At 41.0% G+C, this 27,590-nt stretch overlaps 1 protein-coding gene across 1 annotated transcript; it reads right to left on the bottom strand.

Annotated features, from left to right (window-relative positions):
- Positions 1 to 43: 43 nt before the first annotated feature.
- Positions 44 to 26,484, bottom strand: LOC133951399 (solute carrier organic anion transporter family member 1C1-like). The gene is made up of 14 exons (XM_062385326.1): positions 26,335 to 26,484; positions 17,990 to 18,131; positions 14,319 to 14,451; positions 13,489 to 13,610; positions 12,715 to 12,861; positions 12,072 to 12,170; positions 10,844 to 11,092; positions 8,616 to 8,780; positions 7,623 to 7,818; positions 5,857 to 6,022; positions 5,199 to 5,371; positions 1,473 to 1,537; positions 1,107 to 1,224; positions 44 to 401 (listed from the first exon to the last, which is right to left on the bottom strand). The coding sequence occupies exons 1-14, from the start codon at positions 26,428 to 26,430 to the stop codon at positions 164 to 166; spliced, it is 2,109 nt and encodes a 702-aa protein (XP_062241310.1). The 5' UTR covers positions 26,431 to 26,484; the 3' UTR covers positions 44 to 163.
- Positions 26,485 to 27,590: the final 1,106 nt, after the last annotated feature.

Genomic DNA, 27,590 nt, shown 5'->3' with positions numbered 1-27,590 from the left:
GTGGATAGGTATATATATATATATATATATGTGTGTATATATATATATATATATATATATATAAATATGTATGTGTGGTTGGTTGTATTTGTTCATCTGTGGTATGTGTGTGTGTGTATTAGTGTGTGTGAAGGGGACAAAGGAGTAACTTCTGTGGGGTCGGTCACAGCCGTGTCTCCCTGTCTGTGCTGTTATCTGACAATTGCTGTAACTGGTCAGAATTAGAAATGGTGAGCTCCTCCTTCCTGAGCGCCTCCAGCTCCGTGCTGCCATTGGCCAGAGCTGCGTTGACGGCGTTTCTCTCCTCCCTCTTCAGCTGTCGACTGAGCAGAATGAAGCCTGGGATGCAGATGAGGAAGGAGGCGGTCCGCAGGCTCATTGTCAGGCCCAGGTACGCAATCCTGAGGAGGGGGGGCATAAAATAAATTCTATCTTTATTTGACCTTAAAGTATGCTGAATTACCTCCAAGCGGTTGCTGTTTGTATAGATGTATCTATCACTTGTGAGAAATAACTTTTTTTGTCTGTGGTTTCTAGACAGATTTCTGGATGTTTATTTGCAATGAAAGACTTCACATAGTGCGGTGGTGAGCACTTGTTGCCTAGCAGCAAGAGGGTTACGAGTTTGAATCCCAGTTTGGCCAGGGATCTTTCTGCGGGTAATTTCCATGTTCTCCCCGTTTCTGTGTTGACTTTCACTTGGAAATAAATTGACCGTAGCTGTGAATGTTTGTATGTTTGCCCTGCAGTATGCCTGACCCTCCTATGACCCTTACAGGATCAGTAGTCCAGATAATGAATGAATGGATGGATGGACCCCACAATGACTGAATTCCAACATATGTGTGTCATGTGGGTTCAGATTGGAAAGAGTGGCTTTCAAGGACATTGCAGTAATCAGGTGAAAATGGTTTAAAATGTTTATTGAGAGCCTATTCTCTATATTCATTTCAAATCTCATATTAGCTCAAATGCCAAATAATGAAGTATTCCTAATAAAACATACCAAATATAACAGAGAAGCATCAAATATGTAGCGACCCTAAAATTCAGTTAAAATCTTAACTGAATAAAAGGAGATACGATCCCTAACATGAAGGGAGTACCTGTATGCGGTGGTGTTGTAGATTCTACAGGCTCCTATGCCCCCACACCTCTTCTGACCCCACTTTAGACATGTGGTGTCAATGATCGCCCCGAAGTAGATGGGTGCTGGGATCCCCGCTGTGGATCACAAATGTATTTCTTTATTATCACATCCTGGTGGAAACAGCAGAGTATGCCAACACTGTCCACACTAATTCAAATAAACTCACACTCATAATAAGCCTCAAACATTAAATATTATGTTGGAGAGTGTATCGATGATTAGATCCGAACCAGAATGACATTTTCATGGTTGCCTTTTTAGCCCTGAGCCACTCATGTTTGAATAGTGGATGATAATCTAATTCTTTTTCAAGGAGATTTACCGAGGGTACGTGTTGCCAGAGCGTGGAAACCCAAGGCCAGAGACTTCAGCTGTGGTTTTATGCACCTGCAGAAAGAAAAGAAATGTAGATTTTCAGGATAAATCAGAAGCTGGTTGGAAACTCTCAGCCACAAAAAAGAGAAAACAAAGTCAAGGTCAGGTAGAAATCTCTTTGTTAGAACCTATGGAAACATGGAAACAGGAAACTTGGGCAGCACGTAGAACACTTTCTGTCCAGTCATAATTTCCACAAACAGCTTTTCTCAACTGACTTAATTTACACCAATAAAGCCCAAGGAAGAGGAAGAACTGGATTTATTGACCAATGAGGTTCTATGATCACGGAGCAAAACCTGCCACAAGCGCTCCTTAGATATTTGGTGCAAAAGTGAGAGAGAAGAGGAACAACAAAACTGCGTCTGAGTCTCATAGCGGCAGACTCAAGCAGTGGAAGTTGTGTGTACTCTTGTTTGTGAGAAAAAGAGAAGTTTGTTCAACTGTCATTCTATGAAGTGATGTGCACACTTTGTCCACGACTTCACATTCTTTGTAACAGGGGTGTGAACGTGTTTTGCAGCAATCGTAGCAAAAAAAATGTGAGAGCAGAAGTTTCTTTTAGTTTTACAATTCCTCAAACATTTTCCGTGGTGACTTCAAATGCACTGAAATACTTCCTTTCTACAAGTTCAAAGTGCATGGTCACAGCATTTCTGATCTCAGGACTAACATCGCTGAAAATCCGAGGAAAGAAGAAACACTTATGCTGACATAAAAATTAAAAAGTACGAGAACATCAGATTACAGAAAGTAATTTCATTACTGCAAGGTCATTGCATGTAAACAGGATCGGCTGGTAAGGCTTGATGTGAACCCAAGTCTGTCTCTTTTTATTTTTCCTTTTTACCTTTACATAGGCAGAAAAAAAGCAAGGAATGTTAGTGTGATTAAAGATGTTTAGCGTAGTGTCCGCCAGCAGAGGACGCTGCTGTGCAGAAGAATCTATTGCTGGTTCATAAAATAAAAAGACACACACACACCTTAACCTAAACTTGAACTTAGTCGTATCCTAACGCTACAATTAAACGTTTAACATTATGGGTACTTGCTTTTTGTCCCCGTCATTTAGATTCCCACACCATCAGTAATACATTGACCATACACACACACTCTCAAAATGTCCACATTTTAATCTCCTTACTGAAACCTTCCCGTGAGTGAATTAACAAAATAGTGTCTCTTCAAACTTCAGTCACATGGATCATTAAACATTTATTTACTGCTCGGTCGGACAATGTTCCCTTTGAGCAAATAACGTCATTGATGAGTACAGAGATAACACAATTGAATTATAATCACACCGACACAGAGCAGCCAGTCTATGCTCTCCGACCCAAATGTTTATTCATCGCAGCTGTTGATTATCCATATCTCAGAGCGTTTGATGCATGGGCGCTGACCCACATACAACATATCACAAATACTGCGCGCAAAAACGCTGCATCCCTGTCATACTAATCTTTCTTTCACTTGGCCCCTCAGCAGTGCAGTTGCATTGAGACCGCACAATCTCCCTGAAACACTAGAGTAGGAGGGATGCAGCACAGGCTGTCATGTCCCATTCTTTTCTGTATCAGAGATGGTCATCACAGTAAATTTAAAAAAGGATACCTTGACTGTTGACATCAGCCATCAGTCCCTCTTAAGACGATGTTTGAATCAGTTTAGACAAATGTAGCTTATTCTGCAGCAGCTTCTCACAGCTTCAGGATTTATAAGTTTGAAAACATCTACAAATAGAGGCATGGTGGTGCATCGGTTAGCTTAAGCAAACAAGTTGGGCCGGGGTCTTTCTGTGTGGAGTTTGCATGTTCTTTTAAACATCTGAATCAGCTCACATGAGTCCTAGTCAGCCGCAAGTTGTTTAATTTGACAAACCTACGACCCATCCTTTGATCCCTTAACTTACGCTCAAATGTCTGTCCCTACCGACATGGAACTAGCTCGAATCACAGAAAGCATAAGCGCATTGTTGTTAAGATTCTGCTCCTCAGCTTTAAGGCCATCGATAACCTCACTCCTCTATACCTTTCTGAACTCCTGCACATCTACACACCCTCCCTCAGGTCTTCTTCTACTATCCACCTCACTGTACCACCTGCCCGCTTGACCACCGTGGGATCTAGAGCCTTTAGCCGCTCCGCTCCCCGCCTCTTGAACTCCCTCACACCAGACATCCGCAACATTGACTCTCTCTCCATTTTCAAATCCCGTCTCAAAACCCATCTTTTTAAACTGCCATATTCAGTTTGATTGTTTTCTATTTTGCCAAACTAATAATGTTTTATTCACTGTTCATCGATTGATCTTTTTGATACATTTTTGCCTTTCAGTTTCTGTCTGTGCCTTGTAAGGTGACCTTGAGTGCTGTGAAAGGCGCCTATAAATAAAATGTATTATTATTATAAAGCTGAGCTGAGCTCATCTGTGAGTGAGAGATCAGATACTAGCCCTCAGGATTTGGATTGACTCTCAACCGACCATCACACTGAGGGATTTAAACCTGAAGAAATCAAAGACGAATGGACTATTTTTAACGCGGTTGTTTGACAAAGCCACTTGTTTACAAACAGAGACACAAAGACACACTAACAAAACATGGAGCCAAGGCCAGTAACAGAAATAACCCAAATCATTGTCTCTGGACTCTTTGAACCATAAAAAGCTAAATGAAAATAAACACCTCCTATGACTCCTGCAGGTCAGGCAGGAGGTATGTTAACAATCCAGTGCTAACTTTTGTAAAACATTGTTTTCCAAATAGTTAAATGAAAGTAGCATGATTACATGAAAAATGTAATTGAATCTCACTGAGGGACAGTGGCTCAATAGACATCGGGAAGAGGTAGAGATTGACTTCACTCATATTTTGTAGAATGTCGGAGTCTTTCAGAAACGAAAGTATCAATCAAATTTGATATCCCGATGTCAATGAAATGTTGAAATCACATTATTACTTCCCCAAAATAGGTTACGTTTTCGTCTGTGTTTGTTGGTCTGTATGTTAGTTAGTGGTATACATCAGGGAAGAGCCCAATAAATCTTCGTACGGATCTGGATCAGGGGGCAGATCCAGTTCTTCAATATCCTGATATGAGGCGTTTTTACAAAGTTTTCAATGGTATCTCAGAGAAATAGTGCAGTGCTTGATTTAAACCTGCCTATTTGAAATTAACTGTTTGTTTGGCCTTTGATAAATCTCTGGAGAATTATCCCTTGTCATTTGAGATTCCTCCTCAAACTGTTTTCTATTGCTTGTCCTCTGGACGTTGTGTCCACAGTTTAAATCTGCAGTGAAGATTTTAAAGTCAATGTTTATCATAAAATGAAACAGAATTTGCTTCATTACTGTTCATGTTTGTGGCTCATATACATTTTAACAATTGACTTAACTCAATTAACATTGCATGACAGATATTTCAGAGATCTGTTAAGCAGTCGACACAATCTTCAGACTATAACTCTTGACTTTTCAAAATAAAAACTTTGTAACTCAGCTTGAAATAAAGCAACAACAAAACGGATCGTGTGCTTTTACTTCAAAGACAAATTTCCAAACAGGAGTGAGATTAGCACCTGTGGTGCGTGTCTGTGAAATAAACATAATCAGATTATCAGAAAGGTCTAATGCCTTCTAGTTTTTTTTATATATTTTTTACTTAAGTCTGACCTGATGAGAATCATGTAGCCTGGTGTCCCACCAAGGGAGATGATGAAGGAAGTGATGACAGAGAGAGCCAGGAAGTACGGGAACATCCCGTCGCAGTCGTCCTTGTCTAGGCACTGACCTGTAGTGGCCGTAAAGTTACCAGCCACACCGATACAGCTACAGTTAGAGAAGACCTGGAGAGACACGCATAGTCGCACACGAGTGACAATGTATAGCAGGACACAGACATATATATTATATATATATTTATATATACATATATATACAGTAATATATACTTACATACAAACATATAAGCAGAAATGGTTGAAAAGGTGTTTTCAGTGTTTAAGGACCCACTCTGGTGAAAATATTTTTTTCAAACAAAACCCCATTGTCCCTTTAATATGATAAAAGTATGAATTTCCTATTTAAAAAAATAAAACGACTGCCAGTTCAAACACCCAGGGTTTGAACTGGTGAATTTGTGGGTGGAGCTCAGCAGCTGGAAAGGGGGATTTGACTTGGAGACTGGGAGACTGTTATATACAGCTAGACCTTGAGACAAAGTTTTGAGACTGTTGAAGTTCAGCCGCTGCCTACACATTAGCAAGGTATTTACCACGTTAATGAATTTTCCATGTGTCTTTTTTATAGTATGAGTACCTTGTCAACTTACAGTGTTTCTCCCTGAGCCAGCAGAAGTGGAGCAGCCAGCGAGGCAGGGAGAAACATATGTGATGCCGTTCTCACCACAGACCGGGTCCCAGTCGCTCGCTGAACACAAGCAGTCTGAGTTACAGGCTGTGACCACTGGATGTTTATCATAAGATATCCTGTCCATGCTGGAAGAAGAGAGCAAGAGTAACCTTATAAATACATGTTATTATTAAACAATTACTTAAACAATCAACATGGTTGCTGGCGGGTTGTTAGGATGATGGAATTCATGGATGAATGAACAGATTGCCGCTCACCCATCTGTGAGAGTAAATAGAGAGTTAATGAGCATTAGGGGATTGACTATAAGTATATATAGGTATATATACACTGTATATAAGCACAATGAGTAGTATTGTGTCAGCACATTGGCAACAGCCTTTTCATAACATGTATGTGTTTTCCCTCATATCCCTGAACCCTGTATGTTTAGTGAAACAGTTCTTTGATGAGATGTGAAAAGCTTTGAGAACGGTTGTCGCTCACTGAAGCTACGAGAAGAAAAAAGTGTCAGACTTTTGTAACGGTTGTGTTTGTATTGCTGCATCTCTGCAGCCACTGGCAGATCACATCGGCAAATCAGGCCAGATACAGTCAGACCGAGTCCAACTCGACCACAGCTACTGTGACAAATCTGGGTTTCGGCGCAGGAATTTACTGCACGTTGTTTTGGTTTGGATTTTTGCCTAAATATCCCCCTTTCGTAATTTTGATAAAGTCTGTAAGTAACAAAAAAAATAAAATCACTGAGGTCTGTTAAGCATCGACACAATCTTCAGACCCAAGTTGGTCATTCTGCTCGGTGTGAAGCTTTACAGCACAGTTACAAACGTTGTGCTTTCACTCGTAAACATCTGTCAGTCCAATATGGTGAATACAAAATAATGTGATTATCAAAATGATCTTGCAGGTCATGTTATTTTCCTCGGGCTGCAAGTTAGCAGCTGTTGCTGTAGTTTATGTGAGGACATAGAAGAAGAGATGTTCAACTCAATTCACAGGCTAAAGGCAAACAAACCCACTGACTGCTGCAGAGGGCTGGTCGCCTGTTTATTCTGCTCTTATTCATCTTGCTTATCTAAATCGCACCAAAGACGGCAACGGTTCACGAGACATGTGTACCACATAGAGATGGACAAATAGATGTTTCTCAAATTAGTATAGGTAGTTCTTAATATCTTGCATTTTCACATATTTTGTGTTGGGTGTTCAATTGGAAAATTGTCATTCAACGTTAACGGTTTGCATTTTATTTATATATATCATATATGTAGAAACTCTGGAGGCTCTAACTTGGACATTTGCAATCATGCATGCACCTCCTCCGGAGAAACTGCGGAGAAGCTCTGGAGTTCAGTGCATGTCTGAAACCAGCTATATACATTTGAAAGGGAGCCTGTCACAATATCTGATGACAATGTTGTGTGCGTGTATATTTGGTGTGTGTTAGCGAGAGAGGTCAGAGGAAGCCCTTCACATGTGTCTTAGATCACCTCCGAATATAGTGATCAGGTCCCAGTGAACGTTGGGCACATAGTTGTTGCCATTCACACCTGTACTTTGTGTACCTGTGACTGGATCACACAGGACAGATGCTAATACCAGGTCTGAATGGGGTCATAGAGACAAACAATCATGTTTATGGACAGTGTGTTCCTGTGTTTTCATCGAATCCTAAATAACAAACACCTACACCAACATGCTCAGTGATTACTCCTGACCCACCTGTCGTACGAAAGCGTCACTCCGGCTATCTTGGCGTTCTCACAGCTCATCGCAAAGAAGAACAACGAAAGGAAGTAGCCAATCAGAGATGTGCCGAATGCGAACCTGGCTGCTCCCATGAGATTAAGCTTGAGCCTCTTCATCAGCAGACCTCCTGAAAACATCCCCAGTGCCACCGCGGGGATATTTATCACACCTTGGATTAAGAGAAGCCAGATCAATACATACTGTTATTACTTGTTGCACTGAAGGATCTTTATGGAATTGAAAAATGGACAAAGACAGGATTTCATACTCTCCTTGTCTATCACTTCCCTGACCCTTACTGATAACACATGAAAGTTAACGGCTGAGCCCCTTCCAGAAGAAGAATAAAGCTTCACAACCTTCAAGTCTTCTTGATGAAAAACAGATCCCTGCTTTTAATGTCTTCTCTTATACCGTCATTTACCCTCAGGGTGAAGACTTTTATCTACACCCATGTCCTTAACTCTGGTCACTAACATTGCATTCTCTTCGATAGGCAGCCAGTCTGCTCAGCGCAGGCATCTCGTCTGATTAGACCATGTGAACCTCTTACTTTCATCCTATATTATCACACTCATATTTTAGTTAATTATCACAAATCCAGCATCTCTGCAGCCGTGGTGGTTATTGGGATAAATAGTGGGAGCACAGTCCTCCCTGTCTTTGATGAAATCCTCCCTCTATTTGTTTGTGAAGCATTCAGCAAATGCAAAAATAACATAAATTAACAGAAAAAAACAGTTGACTAGTTTATGTATAGAAACTCTGCATTTGGAATTGTAAACATTGTTTAGTTTAGTAATGTGCGCTCTGACACAAGACTTAACTTGAGTAAACTGGACCATGAGCTCGTTCTGCCACACAACGCAAACCAAGCAGATACACCTCCCCCCTTTTTTCCAGGTTGTATGTAACCCACGAATAATTCATGTGGTGCATGCAGTATTGATGGAGAGCTTAGCACACCCATCAGGAAGTTGGCCTTTGAGGCAGACTGCCTGAAGTGCTGCTCGATGAACTTGGGCTTGTAGGTGACCATGCCGATGAGCGAGTTCAGCTGGATGACTGTCACACACAGGTAGATCAGATACACCGGGTGTCCCAGCAGTGTGCGCAGGGATGGAATAAAGTCTGTAGAGGGAAAAACAAATAAATAATTGTGAGCTGGAACAAACACCTGCCTGCAAAAGTTAAATATTAAGATATTAGAATGACATTTTCAGTTTTACATGTACTAAATACTTCATATTTACATCTGGAGTGGGTCCTCTCTATGGGACAAATGAAACACCTTTTGAGTTTTTATGAAAACTGAAGGCTACCACAGGTTCTCTTTCATGTTTGGAAGGGGAGGGTGAGGTAAGGGGTGTTTAGCTACAACATGCAACTTCACCACTAGATGTCACTAAATTCCACACACTGAACCTCTAAGATGTTCTCAACATATTACATTCATAATAATATGAGGTCAACTTGACCTTTGACCACTGAGATCAGTAAATCAGTAACTTTTTTTTAGTCCAAGCGGATGCATTAAGTTTCCGGCAGATATAATGCCAAGAAGAGCCAGGTAATGGTCTGTAGGACTAAGGATGACATGGATATTAAGTTTCCTGCCTTTCATCTCTCTGGGCAAACTCTGGGGGTGTCCAATAGTACCAAATACTTAGGGCACATTATTACAGACAGGTTAGAGGATGATGCCGACATGTTTAGACAGAGGAGATTGCTCTGTGTCCAAGCTAACATGTTGTTTAGAAAATTCCACCACTGTACAGTTGATGTAAAGATTAATTTGTTTAGAGCCTACTGCACCCCTCTCTATACAGCTCCACTCTTGGGGAATTACAAGAAGGAGAGCTTGCGTAAGCTTAAAGTAGCCTATAATGACTGTCTTAGATTACTCCTGCATAAACCCAGGAGTCAGGGCCGGTCTTTCCTACAAGCGACATAGGCGTTTGCCTAGGGCGCCACTCCGAGGGGGGCGCCAAAAACTGTGCCGAGCAAAAATGAAAATAAAATAAAATATTTTTTTTTTTTTGCTAGGCAGAGTTTTTTGCGCCCCCTTCTCTATGTGGTATGGCCAAAACTATTGTATTTAATTACTCTGACAGTAATTTAAGTAGGTTCATTGGAAAATCAGTAAATGACAGCAGCACTCAAGTGGAACGTTTGGCACCGGAGCAGTTGCACCCCGTACTGTCAGGTGCAGTCTGGATGAGGAACTGAATGCTGCGTGTCGTTCATTAGGTCTATATTGTAAATGTTTATATTTCTTTATGAGTGATGATGTATATTAAGAGGTTTGGAGGAAAGAGACACCATAATAATTGAACGTGTGTTTTATGCAATTTAAAATGCAGTTACACTCAAAGAAATGCTTGTAGTTGAAATTGTGTTTAATTTGAATAAGATGCAGTCTGGATGTGGAACTGAATGCTCCGTGTCGTTACTGCTGCTGCATTCATGCTGTATTCTACAGATATACTTTGTTGCTGTGGTATCAATTTTTGGACCCATAACATACATCTCCAACCAATACTTGACATTAACATTTTTTATCTAACATTAGCGTAAAATGAGGCAAAAATTGAGGTACGAACCTCCTTGGTGTTGTCAGAGCATGCTAGCACATTGAGGCTTATGGTTAGAGTGTGTGTGTCCAAGCAACTTCAACGAAGAAATAAATAATTTTATAATAAGTTTTCGTGTGTGGGGGGGGCGCCAGTAGTGAAGCTTGCCTAGAGCGCCAAATGTGCTAGGGCCGGCCCTGCCAGGAGTACTAGAGCCAGTGCGCTGTTCTGTAATATGGGTCTAACCACCTTCATGGCCTTGCTGAGGAACCTCATTTTAAAGTGTATGAGTCGGTTGGACCGCTCAACAAATTCTATAATTGATCTGATGACAGACCCTGTCTGGGAACACTGGCATGAGTGCCTTTTTTAGCCCTTCTTTCCTTGTATATTTCTGTGTAATGTATTGTTTGTATGTTTTTTTTTTTATACTGCGGGCCTTGAGCCTGTAATAAAGTTTAATAATATCATAGATGCAGAGGCCTCATGAAAGTTAAACAAAATTGACACCAATGCATTTTATAGCCCGAACATTTTCTACACACAGCATAAAGTCAGTAAACTTTATACTAATACACATTAAAATGTATATATATCACCAACAACCACCTCCATCCTCACCTTTGGCCATCTCTATAAAACTGGTATGTTCATCTGCTGGATACTTGTGGTTCATTGGGGGTGGGGTTTTGATGAAGCTCGTCTGCTCTGATGTGCACTTCTCTGGTCCCCGGGGCCCAGACATGTGCAGAGAGCGGGGGAGAAACCAGAATGGAATAGCAGAGAGCAGGGTGATGACCCCTGCTATGAGGTAGCCCAGCCACCAGGCCCCCACCCAGCGGGCATCTGCAGGGGTGATGGTGATAGTTTCTGTTTTGGGGGAAACAGAGGGTAAGAGGTAATCAATGGTCAAATAATGCTCAAGCTTTCTTGAAATAGGATGCAAATATTCTCCCCTGACGTCATAGTCGGGGGAGAATAGTTTCTGGACGTTTTCCAGCTGGATTCTCATTTGGGCTCCTTCTGATATTTTAAAAACATTTTACAAGGAGGCGGAAAATCTCACATGCAGCTCCCCTGAATCATTTCAGGAAAATGTCCGGACTTCAGTGCATGTCAGAAATACTCAGTTAATTACTTCCCCGTCATTCATTGTGTCTCACACATTTGGAGCTCACTTTAAATTAGGGAAAAACAAGCAAATCGAAGGTGTCAAAAGCAAACCTGGCGGCACCCTCGAAATCCACTCACATATCTAATATATATATATATATTCATTTTTTTGCTCTCCCTATTTCTATTTCTCCCTCGGTCTTTACTCAGTCTTTCCCTCCCTCACTCTGCAGTAGAGTAATTTAGAGGGATTTGTATTTCCTCTCCCTCACCTGGCCTCGTTCATTAGGTATTGATGCTAATCTCGTAGTCATTGTGAAACACACACACACACACACACACACACACACACACACACACACACACACACACGCACACGCACACGCACACGCACACGGCCAGTGTTCCTGTGTTGTTGTATCTGATAACATCATGCTTCAGTTTTATGAATGACAAGAGTTTTTTCAGAGAAGAGCATTTTGACCTGTAATGACATCGAAAGTAATAGTGTTACTCATCACATTGACAATGGCCTTGTTGTATTCAGGAGCTGTTGGGTTTTCTCTACAAGCTTAAGGTCTCCACCTTATTATGTCATGATTTGGCTCTTAAAGTAGACTGAACAGAATATCTTTTATTTTATTGTCTATAGAATGAAGGGTCAATGATAGCAGCTTTGCATATTTACATAAGGGTCCTAATTTAAAACAAAAAGTGTGCTTGTGTTTATACTCACCCATTTTTACAAATCCAATGTCCACATAGATTTTGGCACACAGGGAGCCTAACAGGTATCCAAACACTGGTCCAACCACCGAAATGGTCTGCACACAGCCTGGGATGATGATGAACAAAACAAACTGGTTAGTTAAGAATTGAGATCCTGCAGAGCACTACACAGACAAATTACATCGGTTTTATCATCTTATCATTTGCTTAGAACTTACTGCCTTGGTTGTTTTTGAGCCAAACAACGCTGTGGATCGTCAACAAATCTGGTTTCATTTTGTTTGTTGCTTCTTTTGGGGGCTTTGATTGTGTTGATGTGACTGTATTTGTTGAGACTTCACCTGTTATATCTCCTGAACAGTTTTAACTATCAGATCAGTACAAAAAAGCTTTGTGGTAAAATATCTTGGTCATCGTTTTATATAACTGAACAGATAATCGTATGTACACTGAATTATTCTGTTCATGTAAGTGTTCAACTGACGTCTGTAGAGGACCCCTGTCTGTGTACTGCTTGCCTATGGTGCAGCTATTAACATCAGTGCCTTGAGGAAGTTACTGTGTGTGTCCATTTTGACTGTTAAGTTGAGAGGAGCACTGATGCTCTTGTATTGAAGTGTATCTCTACCTCTGGGCGGTGCTTTTCTTACCCACATATAGAGCAGCATTCTCCTCGGTAGCAAAATCATCTATGTAAGAGATCCCCAGAGGCTGAACCGGCGTCTCTCCGATCCCTCGCAGGACATTTCCCAGGAGCACATAGATCCACATTGACAGGTTGGACTCACTTTCACAACCTGGAAAAACGCAGTGTGATCACACATCTTCACTTAGTGTGTGTGTACGCATGAGAACGATTGTATGACTGTATTTAAGATGGGCGAAATGACAAATCCGCAAAAGTGAAGCCAAAGCATCTTCATTGTCCCCCCGATTCGACATAGGGTTGTATATACCTTTAAGATGGGATGCGACTGTGTATGTCTCATTCACAGCTGAACCATCGCGGGATTGGCAAAATGCATGGTAGGAAATGTAGTTTAATTGTTTGTTAGTACTCATTGCCTGCAAACAAGTTTTTGAGGTAGCACCTGAGACAATGGCTGACAATGTGTGTCACATCATGTGTCTGTTGAACCACTGACCAAGGTTCAGTCAGCAAAAGACATGTTTAAGGGGGAGGAGGAAGAATATGGAGTTTGACGGATTTCTTTAAGTCATGTCTCTATTTGCTTCAGAGACAGATACATTTAAAGCTCTGGCTCCTAATGACGTCATCGAGGAAAAATTATTGTGTTGGTACCCGGGATATTTTGCCTTAATTTATAAGGTCCAATATTTTGGACATCTTCTTATATAACCGAATAGATAATGTAAAGACGTGTCATTCGTCTTTATATACAGTCTGTAGTGTAAACACTCACCCTTGGCTGGCACTTCCGGCAGTTTACCATCTCGGGTCAGGTCAGCTGCTGCACCCACCGGACATGGAGATGGATTAAGTGTTGAGTTTGTTACCCACCGCACCGAGGTTTCAAACTCATAGCTGAACACAAAACACAGAGGGAACTGACGTGAAATACAAAAAATACTGCCAGTAGATTTAATAAGTTACAAGCAACAAGGGAGAATTCCTTTTGGGAAAAGTGAAAATCCTCCAGAAGCAGCTTCAGTCAAGACTCAGTGAAGCATCAAAGTGGTTGGAGTGCTGTAGGTTGACCTAGTTACAGTTCTAAACCACGTACAGTAAGACATGATTTGTGTGTGTTATCTCAGACTATATACGTGGATGGTAAAAAGTAAAATAAGTTAAGAGATGAGATTTCCTGCGGTATTGATTCAAACATCCTGTCACAGAATCTGACTTTGGTCTTCAATGCGAATGTTTTCTTTTTGAAACTTTACTTAAATGATTGATGATACAGTGTGTAAAAAAATGTGTTGAAATGCTTGGATAACAGACCCATTATTGTTTGCCACAGCTTGTCAAAGGAATGAGATGCACATGTAAACAACAATTTGTCTGTCTTGACAATCTGTCTTGCCCAAAGCGTTTTTTTTTATTTTATTTTTAATCTCTGCTTCCATTAAACAGACACACATTTTGTGCTGCACATGTCCTGTGCAGCTGTTACTGATACAATGCAACAGGAAGTATAAATTGTTTTGTTTCTCAGTGCATTCAAATGTTTTCTTAAATGCATTGAAAAATAAGTTAGATAGCACAGTTATAGATTTGGCTCCTCTTACTCACCGTCCGATGATGAAGTGAGGCAGAGCGATGATGAAGGTGCCGATGGACATCAGCACACATCCCACTGCAATGATCTTTGGCCGATGGAGCTTTGCCCCAAAGTAGCTGACGAAGGCTATCACCAGCAGGTTACCTGATAGGAAGGAGTCGAGGGCAGAAGTAATTTGGAATTGAAATTACTGTTGTTTACCCCTAATGCTGAAGATGCAGCAGGAGTTAAGCAGTATGATACGTATACGGTACAGAGCTGGATGAGTCTCTGTACAGTTCACTGGCCGAGTGCTCCTCACTTATATCTGTGCACAATTACATCATCAGATTTCACAATAAGTGAAGTGGTGGAGCTCTTGCTTCAAGATTTGAAATAATCAAATGAACTCAACAGAATGGCACTCGGTAGGGTTCAAACCTCTGTCAAGGCCGACCAGTCTCCTTATGTATAACAACACTCAAATTCTCTAGATCAAGATTTGGCACACACTCATAAACATCATCACATTCCAGGAAATATTCTATAAGAAATAAAGGAAAATGTTGAAAGAGGCCATATTTCACCGTATTAAAGAAAGTGAAACAAATTCCTGGATCTGCCCCCTGATCCGGATCTGCAACTAAATTGAATGGGTTTTTCCCTGACATATACCAAATTCAATAAGTCAATTTATATGCAACAAAAAATACAATGGAAAAGCAAAACTAAAGTCTAAAGAACCATCTCTTAAATTTCACACTATACTCAAATATTTAATAATTCCTGCCCCTGGATGTACTTTGACTTCTGCATTGAATTGTCCTGAGAAAGGTATCACATGGAAAACCTTGTGCTATACACATTTGGACATTAACACTCTATTGTCACATTTAAGTGCCAGTGTGACCAGTGACACGAAAAACTCATGTCGTATTGCCACGACCCTTTTATAACTGTAAAGATTGGTTTGAGGAGATGACGTCAATCTCTTGAACGATCCTTCAGCTGCTGTCACAATGGAACTGTGTGTGTGTGTGTGAGAGAGAGAGAGAGAGAGAGAGAGATAGAGAGAGAGAGAGAGAGAGAAAGAGAGAGAAAGAGACCATCAAGTGTCATGTAATCACAGTAGAAGGACGTGTGGAACCTTTAAGTGAAGAAGAAATTCTTAGACGTCATTAAGTCTTCCCTTGTGTACATGGTAATTACAGTGACTCTTGTACATTGGAGCTGTGTACAGTGAAGGAGTTGGAACATGTAACTGTAAAAATCTGGAACATACCAAGAATTATTCACGCAGCATTTGTATAACTCTGCATGAACGTCAGCAGGGTCCTACAGAGGTCAAGTTTCTAATGGGTTCTACATTTCATTCTCCCCATTATTATCATTATTACTCTATTGTTTCCTTCCCATTCCTCCTCTGCCCCTTTGTTTTCCCTCCACTCTGTTCTCTTTCGCACTTCCCCTCCATTTTTCTTTCCTCTTCACGGTGCCCTGCTCTGCCTCTTTGTTGCCGGGGCAACGATCTTATAGAAAAAGCCTGTTGCCTAGCCACATGTTCTCCACGGGAGACGGAGAAATGGAGAGGTATCCAGGGTGTTCAGACCCTGGCTGTGTGAGAGGTGTCGTCATCACCTCATGTCTCCTCTGGCAGATACACATAACCTTAATCAGAGCATCGGCAGGTCACACACACGTTTGTTATGAAGGAAAATGTGAATTATTCGTTGTTAATCCTATGATGTCAATGTGGGCTCAAACAACCTGCCTGACAGTTAAGGAGCAAGGTGGTATGAGAATCCCTGTGGGTCTTTCGCTCTGTTACCTATATAACCTGAACTTCCTGTTTGTCATGTGGAGGCTGCCCTTAGGCAAAGTGATTGACAACCGAGGGATGACAAAAAGCTCCAGTAAAATAGAAGAGCTTGAACTAAGCAAAAATGCTACATCTGTTCATTAGGAGAGGAGGTAAAGGAGATCAGGTCGGGGGGTCCCCTGCAAATGCACAGTAGAAGTGCTAGCGAGGCATTTGTGGAGAGGAGGTGCTCTCAGAAGAGATGAATCTGCAAGAGGTGTAGATAGAGAGGGACGCCCCTGCTCCGATAGCACTTCCCTGCTCATTCCAGCATCAGTGGTCCAGCCGGCAGAGGCACGATGTAATGTACTAATTCCGCTTTGCAGATCACATGATTTTGTTAACGGCACATTAGCAACAGTGTTCACCAAAAACTCTCGACATCTTTGTCGCTGTCTTCTACGTGTAAGGCTCTGTTTTTTCATCAGGAGATATTTGTTATCTTTTTAATTTGGGCATATTTTTCACTCGGTCGCAGTGAATCCAGCAGAGGATTTCCTGCCGTGTTCTCACATTGGCTCCTGTGGGCTTGCAGACTCTCAGGGGCCAGGAGGGAAGAGGCTGCAGAAAGTCGTTCACACATGCACATCCTGTGGAGAAACTGCAGAGGACCTCCACAGCTCAGTGCATGTTGGTAAGCAGCTTATGTGTCAGAGACATGGAGAGATTCATGCTGAGACTGGGGTCATCTGGTGGTTCTAACAGTTACACCGAGAGGAGGAGTTTATACACAAGACGCTGCCACTGATTGGTCTGTACTGCAGCAGTAAGCCAGATCTACTATCTAGCTGCACATTTTCACAAATTAAATCTGTGGTTGGATCAAGAATTTATTCAATGAAATCATCTGACTACCTGCTTTATGCACAATAGCCCCTCTTTTCTCTGCTTATATTGATTTAACCAGTGCTGCTCTGTTTACGTGAGGCAACGTTTTATGAGAATGAAAAGCATCCACAAAATGTCTGACCTCTGAAACTTGGACCCTGCGGTGGATTGGGCATCTTCACAGGCTGTCACCATCACCTCTTGTCCAATGTGATCATGTGAGCAGGGATTGGCTCGAGAACCCGACAATAACGTATAGGATTAGTGACTTAAAACAAAATTGATGACTGGATTAAATCTTTCTCTACTTTTAGATACAAAGATGATAATAAAGAGTGATAACAGTAAGGGAAACAGCTTTTTGGGGCCTTTTTAAACCTTCTATTTAAACAATGAAGTGTCCTTAAGATATAACACATTACCAGTGGGAAAAGCAGTATTGCTCATTCAATGCAAGCAAAGGTTTTGTGTGATATTTGATAAATGTCAACACAGAAATAGGGAGTTTGTGTCTGGATTACACAACAAATGATTTCAAACATTCCTGCAGGGACCATCTTCTCGTAACTGATTCACATGTCAGATAAAAGCTTGTAAATTGCCAATAATTCTCATGTTTATCGCTAAAAAACATAGATTAAATGAAACAGTATAGAGAAACTATAATAGCATCACAATGTCTTCAGAATTCTAACTCTATACAGCAAAGGGACAGCTTGGAGCCTTTTTTGTGTCCCTGGTTGACACTATGACTCACCAAACACACGCACGCACACACACGCACACACACACACACACACACACATACACGCACACACACACACACGTACACCCTCACACACACACCTGTCCTCTTCTCTGTATCCTGATGAATCCTTTATCCACAGCGTGAATATCTCAGTGACCCATTCATATTTCTGTCCCAAAGACAGAAAGGGAGGAGGGAGGGGAGCCTATGACACACAGGCGGTAAACAGAAACAAGAGAATAAGAGCAGTGACTGGCAGGCCGACTCACCTATCTCGAAGCTCCCATCAATGACACCTATTAGGTAACTGGGGATGTCAAAGCGTCTCTCCAGCTGAGTTATTGTGCTCTTCATGTAGCTCCCCGACAGGGCCTTTGCAAAATAGGCAAAGGACAGAGCCACCAGAAACATCTTGGAAAAGAGCGAGATGAAAAAAAAGAACAAAACAAAAAAAGGGTTAATATGCACAGCAGCGTTAAAACAACACACACATTGTTTGTATGCCATTATCACTTATCCACTTGATTGTGGGATGTGTTTTTATCCTCAAAGAGCAGAGAGATGAGGAAGCACTTGTGTGATTTCGCTGCGGTCGCCCCTGTGCATGAACTCCCTTCATTAACCTTCTTCCAGAGGTCCAACATCCAGTCACTAAGAAAAGTCAGCGTCGTAGCAATAATGAGGTTCAGATGAAGGAAAGGGCTTCAGAGTGGGCGGAGAGAGACGGAGATGAACACAGTGTGGGTTGGAGAGTGTGAACTGAGAGCGACTGCGGACAAATGAATTTACTGATAAAAGAGGCAAAGTATTCCACATGCGATAGCCATAATAAAAATTATAAATTATATATACCTATAAATAGATGGTGATAACTATAGCTAAGATAAAGAAAGGAATCCCCTGTGTATTATCATGTTGATTGTTTTAATTTGCTTTATAATGAGACAGCAGAAAACTGAGGTCAACTCCCACAGTCATGACTAAATGCCATCTAATAAACACATCCACTCAAAATGTCATTATCAACATCAAAACGGGCCTTAAACCTGCTCAAAGCACAATAAGGGGTTGAATACGATCTGTAGAGGTTTTTACATTAAAAAATTGACTCAATTAACAGTCTGCATTACTTGCACCTTCCTCACCACTTCCAACACAAGCAGGACAGAAATATCTCCACATCATCAGAGCAAAGCCATTTTCATATATAAACTGTGGTTTGGCGAAAATTTAGTCAAGAGGTCCTCTGGATTTTTACCTTTCCCGTATGAAGAGCGCAGCAGGATATTTTCCGGAACCGGGACAGAAAGTGTTCACAATCACAACAGAAAAATGTTCCCAGGTAGAGAATGAAGTAAGGACATGATGACATATAGATACTCTGCTTATATCATATATTATTTTAATCTTCTAAGTGAATAGCACCTCTCTTTCATCATGAGATATTTTTATTCTGCTAGTTTTACATCCACCATGGGTTAAAAATGTCGTCACCCGCTGTGAATTGTTTAGGATATTTTCCTGGTGCATTCTCACATGGACCCACTCAGACATGTTCCGGACATTTAACTGGCGAGCTGGCAGGAAATATACAGAAAATGTCTGAAGCAACTGACTTGACATTTTCACTACTCCACATGCCAAATGTGATAAAGAATTAAATATCTCCTACCTTCAGAATTTTATGAGTTAATGTTGCATTTTTTCACTTTGGGATATTCAGATTTTTGTATGAAGTGACAAATGATGGTGAAACCTGCCACTCGCTGTGTTAAACCAGGCTTCCTGTTAGAAATGAAAAGAAATTGGCGTTCAGCATGGTCGACCGTTTTAATCTTATCTACTGTCACATGTTTGCATATGAAAGCAAAACCTCCCATATGGTTTGGATTCTCTCTCTCCCTCTGACTATTTCACCTGTGACGTCTGAAGCATGAAAATAAATCTCTACAGAACGAGGTCCTCTCTGTCTGATTCCACTACACAGTATTTCAACAAGAAATGTGTTGCTGATTTCTGATTGTATATTTAGTAGAGATCATTCTAGGAATAAAGCATGCATTATTATCTGTAACTTTCTAATAAAACCTGACAAATTATTGTACACATTTTTTATCCACGGTTTTCAGAAATATCTCCCTGTCAAGCAAAATATAAATGCGCTAACTTTAGATCATGGGTGAAGGAAAGATTCAATTTCAATAATTACACTTGATAAGTGTCATGGTACTAACTCTTCAAAAAGCGTTAAAATGAATACTTTGTGGTGTGGATCCTTTGAAAGAGTCAACTCTGAGTTATTGTGGATATGCCGATTTTGCTGTAAGGTCTGTGTTTTTTCCTTAGTCAGCAGGATCACGCAAACAATTCCATAAGCGATTTCCATGAAATTCTGTGTGTGGCCTGAACCAAGAAAGCACTCATTAATTGACGGTGTGTATCCAGATGAGGGAGTGGATCCAGGATTCTTTTTTTTTTTAACTCTCTTGCACATTGTGAGGTAGGACGAATTTCCACATTATCACTGATCTTAAACAGCATAATTCCTGGATCTTGATAAAGCAACATAACAGTTGTTTAGGGAACTGTTTCTAGTTAGTCTAGCTATGTGTGTTTGTGTGTTTGTGTGTGTGTGTGTGTGTGTGTGTGTGTGTGTGTGTGTGTGTGTGTGTGTGTGTGTGTGTGTGAGTGTGTGTGTATGTATGTGTGCAAGAAAACCCCATTTAAGAACACCACGTCTTCTTAAATCTCTCTTTTTCCTATTGGGTGTCTTTATTTTTCTCGTCATCCTTCCTCCATATTCACTTCTAATCTCATAGAAAGAACAAAACATCTTTAACGTGCACACTAAACAAACAGGGTATATCCTGTAGATAGAAATTAGCATCGAGGACACAGTTTGACCTTTGGACCATTTCGTGGCAGCGTAATAAGAAGCAGCTGACTGTACCACCGGTACTGGTGAAACCACGTTAAGAGAGTTAGAGAGGAAGTCTGTACAACTATTTTCAGCATGTACAAAAACAATAGTGTGATAATCAGGAGTTTGAGAAACAGTTCCCTGCTCCTCTCCTCGTTCAGAAACCTCCATTTGTGATGTGTGAGCGGCTGTCAATGCAAACAGACTTCTTTTGAGATCATGCTGACCACTATGACATGCTGCAGGGCATTTATCAAAAGTTCATCACATGTGCATTTCCTGGGGAGGGGAGCTTCACTCGCACGCAAGCCTGCATACATGTATATTTCCCTCCAAAGCAAGGACAAGGCTTTCATAACTACAACTCCAGGCTATCCTCATTCATTCTAGCAGTGGGATCTGGGATACTCAAGGTGGTCTTGATGTGAAACTTGTTAATAATTGAAGTTATCCTCATTGTGTGCAGCAGCAATAATAATTGAGTCAACATCAGTGTAGCATTTTTCCTTTTTCTTTTGTGCTCGAGCTAACTCAAGCTTTTTCACCAGAGTCAGTTTTGGTGGTCATAAGTAGATTAGTGGCAGATTGGTTCCATTTGTGCCACTTCAGTTATTTAGTTGCTCACAAACACATGGTTTGTACCAGAATGGGTTTGCTGAGTGGAATACAGGCATGTCTGTCTGTGTTCTCATATAGGAAAATCCTTAAATGTATTGCTTTTTAAGAAGAAGGGAACTAGAAACTGATTAAAAAGGCTGAAGCATGTTTGCCCGTAGCACAACCACAATTCGGATTTACGGGTATTGGTATTTGCTCTCTAGGGTTTTGTACTGTTTTTTTTTTATACAATACTGGTGTTAGATTGATACTTTTGAAATTGTACTGATGCCTTAACAGTGCCAGAACTGGACTTTTTTTTTTTTTTTTTAAATCCTTTTACTACCTATACATATTATTATATAATAATAATAACATTAATAATATTACATTATTAATGTTCATTTCTGTACAGAAATCGTAACAAATTGATATCACAAAATAACAAAATTGTTCAAACCTAACCCGACTACACTAATTCAAAACGAAACAATAGTTTCAGTGCTTAATACAGGAAAACACTTCTGCTACAAACCTATTGTCTCCCCACCTCTCGGGCAGACGACAGGTGCTTCAATCATTTTGTCGTCTTCCTCCCTTTACACAGAATTGTTTTCAAACCTTTGCTGCACGTCCTGACCTCAGAAACCTTTAACCTGATAAAAAGCAATTATAAGTTTGTAAGTATAATGTTATCTAGACACGTGCGGTGATATGTACGTTAAGCAGGGAAACTATTTCACTCAGACCATGGAAACTGAACTGAAGCAAAGAAATCTGATTAAAGTGTTGTAGAAGCCAATTTTTGTAAGAGTGGACCGAAATCATTTTCTCGAACAATTAAAGGCTTTTAGAACAATACCAGCTGCACTACTGAAACGACTAATCCCATTATATCTAAGTAAAGTCACTCTTTTGTTGATGGTCTTTGAGAGCTTAGTCTTAGTGGAAGACGGAAGAAGATTTATGCGGCAATATAATGTACTATTATTTAATATTCTATAATTACAATGCAGACACTATCCCAGTGAAAATTGCTTTAATTGCACTGTGTATACAATTTCATCACGCCTACACTCCGGTATCTAGAGTCAAAACCTGGGCAATTAGGAACTCCCAAGGAAAATTATTTTGCCTGGTTTCCGCCTGCGCTCAGAACGTACTTCTGTGAGTAGGGGGGGATTTTGTTACCTTTGAACAGAGCCAGACTAGCTGTGTTTCTAGTGTTTGTGCTACGATAAGTTAACCCGCAGCTGGCTTTAGTTTCATGTTTAGCAAACACATGTGAGAGTGGATTCAAGCCTCTCATCTTACTCTCTGCGAGAAACAAACCTGTGTTTTCCTAAATGTCAAACCCCTGTTTTAAATTACAAATTGTCCAGGACAAGCTGGAGTTGCAGCGTCATGCAAAGGTAAGATTATCCCCGTAAAACATGTCAAGGTCATTGTCACATGCCAGCAGCGAAATCAGAATATAATCTGTCAGACACCACCCCTCTATTAAAACCTTGTTCTGTTACAAATAAAAGAGACAATGGACACTGGTACAATAAATAAATTATCTCATTCAATGACTTTTGTAAAGGACTGGAACTACTGTACACACTGAATATGTGCCACACACACACACACACAGCCACACACAGACACACACACAAACACACACACACACACACACACACACACACACACACACACACACACAATCATAGTAATACACCTAATCCTTACCCCTTTAACCTTATCCTAAATTAAACCTAATCTAACCCGAGCACCAACCATTAAAGGACCCATTGTAAGCCCATTTTACCACAGTTGATATGGTTCCTTGGGGTCTTAATGAAATGTCTGTAACATATTTTGTCAAAATAACACAAGGATCATTTAAAACAGCACCCTTTTTACCCTGTCTAAAACAACCCTCCTCAGATTGACTTGTTTTGAGTGCCCCGCTCCCAGTGAGCAGCCCCTCGCAGCTCACTGGGAGCATTGGAGACTTCCCTGTGGTGTAGCCGGCTCAAGGTTAGCAGCGAGTTAACACGCTGCAAAAGTGACGGGGAAGCGGCGGTGACACGTGCGATACTGAGACGTCCGAGGTAGTGGCGTATCTGCTGATGCGATGACATAACGGCTGGGATCAGCTTACGTCGGCGCCTCGGTCAGCCCGGGTCGCACCGTGTTACCGCCCCTCCCTCCGGCGTCTCCCCGGTGAGAGGGCGAGCTAACGCTAGCCGGTGAGATGATGGTGGGGGGTGGTCCAAGGCCATGTAGCGAGACTATGACATATTTTTCTGGCGTAATCCAATTCTACCCCATCTAGCGTATCGTTTCTGACATAGAGGAACCACAACAAATCGCGGGAGTTGTTTATTTCCAGAGTTTTTTGGGACGGTAGACATGCCAGATACCCAAATTAACGTGTAGAAGCACGACAAAACTGAAATTTTCAGAATATTTCCCCTTTAAACAATCTCAAACTGACCGAAATGTCCACTCTCCGATTTGTCTATCTCCAAAACAGTAGAAGAAAAGGTACAATACATAATACTTTAATAAGAAATGAATGATCATTGTTGCACCCAAGTTCTAGTCTTATTGACGGAATTAACATAAAGCAACGGATAAGAGTTGAAACAGGCTGTGTCAAGGCCCACCCAGCCGGTCAGGGAACCAAATAATTCTGAGAAGAAAGAAAAGTCTGACCTGCCACTGCAGTCTGTATTATGATAAGCTGCTTAAGCACCATTGTCTAATGTCACTTTCATGTGGACAAAGGCAACAATGGTGTCTGATCTCATTTAGGGCTTTGCAAACTTTTATGTTTTTGGCAGAGGAAATGGTTGCAGCTGGTTTACTCTCACGTCCAATGTTGAGTCACAACCGTGATTAGGCTTGCAAGATGCCAGAGGTCACTTGCGTCACATGTTCCGGTACCACATTCTCTAGCAGCTGCCTAAAGCTATCACTTTAGAAAGGTGCTCCTATCAATCAGTTAATGATTCGATAAATGTATCAAACAATTTAGTTGGATGAGTTAGTTTTGCACCGTTTGAGCTGAAACATGTACATAACTGGACAAAAGTTTAGAACAACTCATTGTTATCTTGTTTAAGTGAAATTCAAGCTGTTAGAGTTCAGTGAATAGTGTTACATGGGTTAGAGTTAGTAAATTCTTGCCAAAAAAATTGACAAATTATATTGCTAATGTATCTCTAAATGCTCATTGTAGTCCTTCTTGTTCTGTCATTTCAATCCTGGAGCCTAATTGTGGTGTATTCTGCTATGTTCTCTTACTGCTGTGATTTACATCCAAATTACTAATGACACCTTCGCATCACTTCCTGTATGGGTTTCACGCTTCATGTCTTTTAATCTGAAGGGACCTAGGGAAATCAGGTTGACAAAAATGGGTGAGGAGAAGAGAGGGAGAGACCAGGAAGAGCTGTGCAAATTTAAAGTGATAATAATAATTTCAGTAATAATTATACACATGTTACATGATAGAGAGCTGCAGAGCAGCCATGCAACTACCTTAAATTTCATTGACTTGTAAATAAACTCCCTCTGCCTTGTAAGATCATGTGACGCCCCTGACAGCAACTATTGCTCACTTTGAGGTAAGATTGAGTTGTCTACAGGCATTTCTTGAAATCAATATGAACTTTGAAATCAGATTTTATTGACTTTGTCAGCGAACAACATGGGGTCTTGATCAGCTGTGTTTTGTTTGTGACCAAAAGGAAGGAAGGAAGCGTTAGCACCGTGCGAACTGACAAATTCCAGGAAAAGGTGAGGCTTATACTTAAAAGCAGTACCCTTTTATGATGATGAGTGTGTGTAGACTGGCTACCTGATATATCCTGTCCTGAACTCATGAACTAAAGGAGCTGACATAACTGCCATGTGAAGTTTAATTGATGGGATAAATAGAAGTACAGAAGCAGGATTCAGTTAGTCTGGCTATGGACTAATGGCTTTACATTAAGACCAAGAGGTCATGGGTATAAGAAGTACACTGTCCCTCATAGACACAAACACAGTCCAATTGTTGACTTGCAGGGCTGTTGCTGTAATCTTGTTATTTAGTTAGTTCTGATCTATACACACACATCTATTTTCACTTCAGCAGACAAACTTATTTGGTATATGACTCCCCGGGAGTTACCTGCTTAGCAGTGCTTGCTCACTACTTTTTTATCAGTCATAAATAACACAATGTTCCTAGTTGTTGTTATGTGTTCAAGCAACTAAATTTGCCGTGAGTTGTTTTTTTCGAAAGATTTATTTAGTTGTTGTTAACTTTAATCAAGATTGATAATGTGGGACAGCATTTAAGGTCTCTAAATGGGGGAAATATGCATTGAGTGACTCCCTGAACCAACACAAAGATAAACAAAAAAGAAGAAGCATATGATCTGCAGTTGTAAGACAAGAGTTAATGGCAAAAAATACAGAATGTCCCTGTCTGCTTAAACTGATTGTCTTGTTGGCTAACTAGCAGATCATCAGTTTGATCTCTAGGACAGAGATGATCCACAAAGCACAGAACAGTCCCTGCATAATTCATTTGCGTAATTCACACTATTCTACACTTATCTGACACATCGCCTAACAACGGACAGTAAAGTAAGAGTATGACAGACTCTGGAGGTCGAGATTTCCTACACATGCTGGTAGTGGTTGACCAGTCACAACAAAATGGGCCATCTGGCCAATCAGAGCGGACTGGGCTTTGGTTGGAGAGGGGCCTTAAAGAGACAGGAGCTAAAACCAAGCATTTCAGGCAGAGGCTGAAAAGAGGAGCTGCAGCAGTGGACAGTCTGAGGAAAGTGATGCGTTTTCAGAACATCACAGCAGCTGTTGTTTGTCTTATCAATTTCAATTCAATGTTTAATATGAGGCTCTTTAGACAAGGTTTGTTTTATGGGGAAATGTTTGAAAATGTTGCTATAAGACTTGTGTGTCTGATACACTTTGCATGGATTCATCTTTTGCTGAACATGTTTATTATATGAAAAAAAAAGTACTTGAACAACAAAAATAAACAAAAGTAAAATATACAGAGTCGAAACTGTCACAACATGTTGGAGTGTGTACCTTCAGGCTGTTGCAGGCAGAGGAACGGGGTTCTCTGGCCGCCCCGTCACCGCGTCCATTCTCCTGCGTGTGCCCTTGCTCAGCTCTCTCCTCCATCCTCCAGAAATGTCTCTGTGTCTCCTTAACAGAAGTCTCCCACGTAATGTAATTTCTTGGCGCTGATGCATGCAACCCTGCAAGTGGATAATTCAAGCATGTGACTCACTTCTCATCTTCGGCACAAAAACAGAAACATGTCTACAGCAGTCGGAAGAGGAGAGACAAAAACACACAAACAATGTGTCCCTGTATTTGTTCTGGAGATCTTTAATCTCAAGTCACAACTAAACAGTCAACATGGAAGTGACGCATGCTATTTTTGCTCTTTTTTCAGAACAACAGATGGTTGTTTTCAGTTAACCATTTAAAAACCAGTGTCATAAACTAAACATTCCTACTTATCAGCACTACATTGTTCAGCCAGTAACTGGCATCATGTGACCAAATTGAATAAGGCATAAACTGTGGATGTGAAGCGTTGTACACCCTTAAGCTTTTGAACCTCAATGCTGTATATTTATTCATATACATGAACCACTGAACTCTCATTGCTACTCTTGGTCAGTGTAGGAAACGTTGTATGAAACAAAGACCAATCATTTAATTTGGACCAAAATAAAATGACTGGCTGGTGTACCTGTCTGTAACGAAGCAACCAGCCTGCTCGCACCCAGCCCGAGCTCTCACTGCACATGACTTGAGACTTCAGCAGGGAAGACATACACCGCTCAGGCAGAGACGAAAGTCAGAAGTTAGCTAGCGATTTACAGAAGCGATGGCTTCTAGCTGCTGTCAAGCAGTGCACGTTCATGTGTTCTGGGTTTGTAACTTTGATGAGAGGGTTGATGGGAGGGAAGTGCATGTACCGTAGACTGTGTATAAAGATAGATGACGTGACTGCTCCCCAAAAATGAAGCCAACGACAACTAGAGGAAGAGGAGACGCGTTGTCCATCGTTATATACATCTTCACTTCAGTTTTGTGCAAAACTGATCAAACATGCATTGGCAGCAGCACATTCCTGAGCCAAACTATGCCGTATCCGTGCGGTGCTTGTGAGCAAGCCCCAAGCATGGCTGTACCACCCTCGGCTGAGCTCTCTTGGCATCTTGGTCAACTGAGTGGATTGAACAAAGAAAAGAATGGCTGCATGAACAACTCACATATGCCAACCATTCACTGGTTTTATAGCTCCTGTGTAAAGTTTGAGCTGTTGC

This window comes from Platichthys flesus, chromosome 4 (assembly GCF_949316205.1).
Source record: "Platichthys flesus chromosome 4, fPlaFle2.1, whole genome shotgun sequence".
NCBI lineage: Eukaryota > Metazoa > Chordata > Actinopteri > Pleuronectiformes > Pleuronectidae > Platichthys > Platichthys flesus.
The sequence above is the reverse complement of the archived record's forward strand: the minus strand, read 5'-3'. Positions and strand labels throughout refer to the sequence as shown.